General features: G+C 35.0%; 1 protein-coding gene across 2 annotated transcripts; it reads right to left on the bottom strand.

Annotated features, from left to right (window-relative positions):
- Positions 1–1,452: 1,452 nt before the first annotated feature.
- LOC111876188 (phosphatidate phosphatase PAH2) lies at positions 1,453–6,166 on the bottom strand. 2 transcript variants are annotated; one of them, XM_023872719.3, is made up of 9 exons: positions 3,873–6,166; positions 3,538–3,800; positions 3,389–3,462; positions 3,211–3,295; positions 3,017–3,103; positions 2,842–2,914; positions 2,683–2,726; positions 2,432–2,560; positions 1,453–1,944 (listed from the first exon to the last, which is right to left on the bottom strand). In XM_023872719.3, exons 1-9 carry the CDS (start codon positions 5,206–5,208, stop codon positions 1,795–1,797), a joined length of 2,241 nt encoding a protein of 746 aa, XP_023728487.1. In that variant the 5' UTR covers positions 5,209–6,166; the 3' UTR covers positions 1,453–1,794. The 2 variants fall into 2 exon arrangements, with proteins under 2 accessions (XP_023728487.1, XP_052625161.1); XM_052769201.1 differs by having other exon boundaries at positions 3,538–3,794.
- Positions 6,167–6,979: the final 813 nt, after the last annotated feature.

The raw sequence follows: 6,979 nt of genomic DNA, 5'->3' as shown, positions 1-6,979 counted from the left end.
TCGACCAAAGTAAATGACAACACTTGACTATTCTAGGCAGTCTAGTGAATTACGTTGTTAGCATGGACTTACAACCCATGGGCGTAGATAAAATCAGATACCATACTTATCAAATCTTTGAACATTGGTTGCCTTATATGACTTACACTGGCCAAGGACACCCCTAGTTGTGTAGTCAAACAGTTGCTCAAACGATTCATCTGGTTGGGTGATTCCTCCCGATAATCATTGCATTTAGGATCTGTGAGGATCGGTTGGGTTGGGTAATTGGTCTTAGGTCAAATTTTATATATATTATCTGATAACGTTATTTTGCAGAAATGATATTATTTAATATCACTAAATTATTATGGGCTTGAAAACCCTTCGTATCTCACCAGATTTTCACCAAACCTAACCCACTCATCTTTATGCACATAGGTAGTAGAACCAAGGTTGTTGTAGTCTAGTTAGGATGTTAAGTGAAATAAAGAGATGTGCCTAGTAGTTTCAGGACCTTTTAGTACTTACACTGTAATGTATGTTTGGATATGGACGATGGCATTCTCGAGGTTTTTAATAAAATGAAATAACTTTTGTTATCTCAAAAGGTTTTGTTTAACCGGGAAATTTTGCATCTCGATTTTGTAAAGCGTAAAGAAAAATGTTTTAATTGGTTCTGAAAAATAGAAGATTTCACACGAACGATGACCTGAAAACTAGCCTTATTGCCATGATTTCTATAACAGTCTTGAGTTCTTGAACGTCAACCTGGAAACTATTGCTTTTATTTATCGAAAGAAGACCTAAAAACTAGCCATGTTGCCTTGGTTTTTTAAACGATGAACTGAAAACTAGTCCCGTTTCCTTGATTTCTCGAACGATGCTTTGATTTCTAGAACATGTTGCCCGTGTTTCTCAAACGACGACTTGAAAGCTAGCATGATGCCTTGATTTCTCGAATGACATTCTGAAAAGTAGCCATGTTGCCTTTATTTCTAGAACATGTTGCCTTGGTTTGTCGAATGGTGACCTGAAAACGAGCCCATTTGTCATGATTTGTCGAATGGTGACCTGAACATGTGAATTATTGGTTTTAATGTTGTAAGGTCCTTTATCCTTGTCAAATTCATGCCACACCAGCTTCGTTTTGGTGAGTTATAGAGAATTATAGCGTCGAAGATTTTTCAACTAAGGCCACGACTAGATACGACCAAGATTAACCAGTGACGAGATGACCCAACCTGATGAAACCTAGCCAAAATCATATTTTTCTCAACAACTCGAAATCCATGCACATTTCCTCGATTACGAAATAAATTTTACCTATAAATCAATGATTTCGAGCAACTTTCATTCAATAAGTTTTTGCTAATTCGGAAGTACAAGATCACCTGGTGACCAAAGATGACTCAAACCAATGAAACTTAGCCAAAATCATTTTGCCATCCATATGTATTTGTATTTGATCCCATTATTTCTGATTTTATTTATTTTGTGAAAAAAAATAAAAAATAAAATGAATATTTATTCCAAATTATGACCACATGAAATTACGTTACAAAATTAAAATTTATTTCTAGTGGTAAGGTAATTAGCTAGATATATGATGTTTTGTCAAAGTGTTGAATACATTCTATTCCTTTTGGTTCCTATTCGATTCGCCTAACTTGCTTGCTTGTTGCACTCGGGCACGCAGGATATTCGGATTTAACATCGATGGATACATACATCTCTTACCCTAGCTAGTCCACCTGGCGAGATCCTCTTTCAGGAGAGCGGAAGTGTCTGGAAGTTTCTAGAAGTTTCCAGAAGCTATAATCCTCTTTCAGGAGAGTGTATCTCATCGATCTTATCAAGGTTGACCTCCTGGGGCTCAGATTTTGGCGGGAAAATGCCGTTGACGATAGAATGAAGAGAACTATATGATTTTGTGTCATGACAACGGTTTACAACCACTTCCCCCTGTCAATAATCAAAACAAACATGAAAAATAACCGTAAACTGAAATCCCTATTAATAATATCAGAACAAGTGATAAAGTGTTGTTGTATAGCTTAAAAAAGTACATTAGGCAGAATAGACGAGGAAAATTTTGAAGGAGTTAATGGGGAAAGTTCATTTTTCCTAATTTTCTCTTTTTAGTCAATAAGAAACAATCATATATAACTTATGGGATTAAGGGGTTATTTTTATTTTCTCATTAAGTATTGTATGTATGTATGGGTAAAGTGGAGTAATGATGTATTATATTCATCCATTTTCACGTGAGGGGAGTTGGGTGTAAAAAATGAGAAAAAAAAAAAAGGTAAAAGGTTGGTGACTTAATACATTAAGTCATATTATTTAGATTAAGTCAAAAGAAGCAATCAGATTAAGTGCTTAACCCCTTTAAACTCATTAAGTCAAAGAGAAACATGTCCCCATTGAAGGGCTATAAGAAAGAAAGTACCTTTGGATTGATGATGAAGATTTTTCCCTTTGGTATTCCGACTTTGAGGTAGCTAAATTCATCGGTGTCTCTATTTCCAAAACCAGCGTAGAACGGATTCCAATCATCTGGAAAACACGCCCTAATATCCTGCATATAAATTTCAAAACCTTGTCATGATTATTACTCCATTTATTATTACGACTTTTGCTTTGCTTTGCTTGTGGTATAAATTAACAAACATAAAAGCTAATCATGAACTAAGAACCAACCGCCAAGCAAGCAATTTTGAATTCGTGAGGAGCTCTACGAATAACTGCCAAAAAAAAAAAAAAAAAAAAAGAGATGAGTAGCTTTTTTTTTTTTGTATTTTGTCGTTGTTTAAATTAAGCTTAATGGAAGATATGAAAGAATTAGAATTATTACTTTACCTTCACGAAATAGTGATGGAAAAAGTCCATCAGGGGAAATAACCACGGGACCTTCGGGTAGGGCCTTTCCTTCCTGCAATTTTATCGATTTAGTAAATGAGAAAAAGAAATTAAAAAAAAAAAAAAACTCGATTCACTTGACTTTAATTTTACATTTACAGTATAATTTATTTACCTGCCTAAGGTTGATTAAGAACTGTCGAGTGATATCGGCTTGAGAAATTGACCGAGCACTAAGAAAAAGAATTTCATATCCATTTTCCTATATATATATACCACAACAACAACAACAAATTCAAACCATCATATCTTATCCCACAAATATTATATTATTTCATTTAACAAGAAAATGAAAAAAAAAAAAAAAACCTTGATAGCTGAAAAGAGATGCGTTACGCCAATATGTGACCAGTCTCTTCCAACCAAAGGCATGAACTGTCCTAGAACATCAGATCTGTAAAATATGATTTTAAAAAGTAAAAGGATTTTTCATCTTCAATTAAATATCGAATCCTATGTAACGATAACGAAGAAAGTATAATCTTACTTGGTGATTGTTCCATCAACATCTGAGATGACAATGCGAGAATCCCATTTCCACAAGAAAATTCTAGCATCAACCTGAAAAGTATCTGCATATTGTCAGAAACATAACACACATTTCAACCAAAAAAAAAAAAACGACTAGAAACAAACCTGTTGATTCCCTAAAACTGCTGTTGAAAACTTGAAAGTTACTGTGTTTTTTCCCTCTGTAAGATTCAAAGATTCTAACTGTTGGGGTGTTGGTGTAAGCTCTCTTCGCATCTTATGTTGTGACTTTGATAAAGGATCTTTTTCTCCTTCCACCACCTCTGACCCACAACCAAATTCAGAATCTTTTCTTATGTCCTGTGTAAACCGTTTACTTCTTGTTTTGTTAAATGGCCAAAGACTCCAGCTTTTACCACTTGCTGCATCTGAAAACAGTAAGTATTCAATACTTGATCAATATCTATCTTTTTTGCAAGAAATAATTAAATCATCCTTACCATTGTTTTTATGATCCTTTGATTTGGTATCTTCACACGGTTGTTTATCACCATCTTTTATGATCCTTGAAGCATCTTTCCTGAGTATGTCCCACTTTGAGATTCCTTGTTTTGAATCAAATTCATAAAAATTAACACATAAATTTGGTAAAGATTTAGTATGTTGGTGTGGATGTGGATGTGGTACACCATCATCCTTCAACAATTTATAACTCTTAGCTATAACAGTATCACTTGAACACCTTCTAAGATTTCCTTTCATATCTTTGATAATCTCATGTTCAAATGTGCTTGGAGATGAATCTGACCCAAGATTCGGACTTATGGATAGTTGACTATTTAACTCCGATGGCGATTTGACTTCATCTTTGACTTGACTAACGGAAACTGCAACCACATTACATGGCTTAACATCTTCTGAAACTTTTTCTTGTTGAATACATGCAACTTCTGTGAGACATCCATCTCCAAGTTTTAAAGGCTCTTCAACTGTTTCTTGCCCATGAGAACCATTTGATCCATCTCTTAAGCTTTCTTCTTTCAAAATACCGTTTTCCAAATTACCCCCATGCCCTTCATAAATTTCTACAATGCCATCTTTGTCGACTTTTGTTACCATAACCTCATCAACCTGAGGGTTTATCTTATTATCTTCTGATGATGACTTATTTACAAAGTGTTCTTCATGCAAAACCAAACTCCCCTCCAATTTTCCACCAGTGATCTCATCACAATCGTCATCCTTGTTATGTTGTTCAAGGTTTTTGTTACTTTTAGTAGAACTAGAAAGACTAGTGGACCACTTCATTTCCAAAAGATCTGCTGCAATTTCAGCACTATCTGCAGACTTTCTACCAACACCAACACCAACACCATCTTCATTTTTCATATTTTTCCTTTCAAGAACAAACCCTAAATTCCTGGAAAAAGGCTGGGTGTTGTTGACATCAGTAAGTGAATTACAGTGATCGAAATTATAATCAAGACTTTTTGACTTAACTGTCCTAAGGCATCGCCCATCTCTATCAGCTTCACCTGAACGCGACTCCTGATCAGAAACTATCTCTTTCCTGAGAAAATAAGCTTCTCCTCTTGGATTCAAATACATATGAAAATCGGCTTCAACCCCATTGACGTTAATGTCAACAACTCTCTCTCTTGCCTTCAAAACTCCTTGAAATTTACCGAATCTAACGTACCATGGAGATGATTTTAAACTGCCATCTTGTTGTTGAACCACAACGATATCAATGGCCCCACCAAATGGGTGGAAGGGGCCGGAAACCGTAGAAACCCCCCGGGTGATATAGCTGCTTAGCCTGCCTACAGCATACATCTTTCCCTAAATTAGGAGGTCTGAGCTTCATACACACCAAAATCACATCGCCAATTTGAAGAGATTTATGTTATCATCTGAATTTTGTACCTCAACGAGTTGCATATAATAAGCCCTAACCATTTGAATTTCACAACCAATTCGGTTCTAGTCGATTGTATCGAGATTCAAAACACCCAATTGATCTCCCCACACAAATGTCAAGCTATCTCCAAGAAAAAACGCAAAACCTCAAACGAACGCTAAAAATGGTTAAAGATGAAAAGCTTACGATCAAAAGTTACTAAATTTAGATACATGCAAACAATCCTTTCGATGAAAAACCTCAATGGATTAAAACTAATCTAAGGAACAAGCGATATCAACAAAATTGAATTCCTACACAGTTTAGAAATGTATTCTTTATGAAAACGATTCGAATGTATCGTAAACAAAAGGTTCGCGGAGATTGATTAGACAATCCCAGAAATTTACACCCCCAACCTCCCCTGTTTTTCCCGATTATCCTTGAAGAAAATGCAAATGGGCAAAGAAGGGGCTGGGTCAAGACTTCTGACCTCGAGAAAGGAAAAGATGGAGGATTGAAAGAGGCACGGTTATTTTGCGATTTGGGTTCTTATTGGATTTTAGTTTGCTTTGTGGAAATGTCGATGGATTGTATGATGGAGAGCATATGTAGTTGATGGAGGTTCGAGTTATGTGTTTTGTAATCGTGGGGGAGGGGGCGATAGGGACATAATTGTCCGTCCGATGTTTTATTGTTTCTTAACTGACTCAAACCATTTCCACTGTAGTTTTGTTCCCTTTCAGCGTAAAAATATAAATACCCAAACTCTAATGAAAATAAAAAAGTCTTTTTATTACTAATATTTAGTACAACTATTTATCTCAAATTTAAATAAGAAAAACCGATTTATAGAAGAAGTAAAGACTAAAGAGCTGTTACAAAAAAAAAAAAATGAAATTTGAGCAAACCCAACATTTTTATTAAGTTAAACGATAAGCAACCATGAAAATAATCATTTTTCTATAGCACACCATCCTATATTTTCATGTTTAAGTAGAGTCATTTGGTGGCTGTTTTAAACCTACCAATGAAACAATTTTTCTTCCTCTCATATGATTTTGTTTCTACTTCTTCAATGTATTTTCCGGCCTAGGAGGGTTCGGGTGGTTTTGAGGAATCACTTATCGATGTTGAATCCCGGGAAACTAACACCTAATATAGTGTATAGAACAAAAACATTGCATTGAATAAAGATCCCAACAACAATTTACGATTTTGTTCTTTCATGCATTATATTTTCCTGACAAACACATCGTCTAAACTTGATGATGAATATAAAGCCAAATACGTAGAATCTAAAGTTGATGAAGAAGATGATGAATCCATTTGACACTTTCGCATAGTGATTTATGAAATTTTGAAATTTGAGAAAGAATTGATAATTTTTTTATGAAAAAAATGAATATAAGTTTTTTTAAAACACAATATACTAATATAGTCGTGGGGGAGGGGTGGAACAGTCGAGACAGACACCCTGATCTCGGGACGGTGTTCCTATCAATACCCTATTAGCATTCTAACAATCAACTACTAATATTTGGATTGTTTCATTTGTCCTATAGTAAATACCTCAAAAGGTTGTTTAACATATGTGCATAATCATAATTGAATGATGTCACTACCAATTGTCATCTTGATCCTAAGTCTTAGCAGGCCGTACATTCGTGGGTATAGTATACCCATGAACCACAGTGGACTATGTAA

The sequence above is a fragment of the Lactuca sativa genome, chromosome 1 (genome assembly GCF_002870075.4).
Source record: "Lactuca sativa cultivar Salinas chromosome 1, Lsat_Salinas_v11, whole genome shotgun sequence".
Lineage (NCBI taxonomy): Eukaryota > Viridiplantae > Streptophyta > Magnoliopsida > Asterales > Asteraceae > Lactuca > Lactuca sativa.
The sequence above is the reverse complement of the archived record's forward strand: the minus strand, read 5'-3'. Positions and strand labels throughout refer to the sequence as shown.

Excerpts from the sequence above, each read along its gene's own strand:
- LOC111876188 (XM_023872719.3), bottom strand. The coding sequence starts at position 5,208 with ATGTATGCTGTAGGCAGGCTAAGCAGCTATATCACCCGGGGGGTTTCT. Across the intron at positions 3,104-3,210 it reads ATCTCTTTTCAGCTATCAAG|GAAAATGGATATGAAATTCT; the intron begins GTTTTTTTTTTT and ends ATATATATATAG. Across the intron at positions 2,561-2,682 it reads TCAAAATTGCTTGCTTGGCG|GATATTAGGGCGTGTTTTCC; the intron begins GTTGGTTCTTAG and ends ATTTATATGCAG.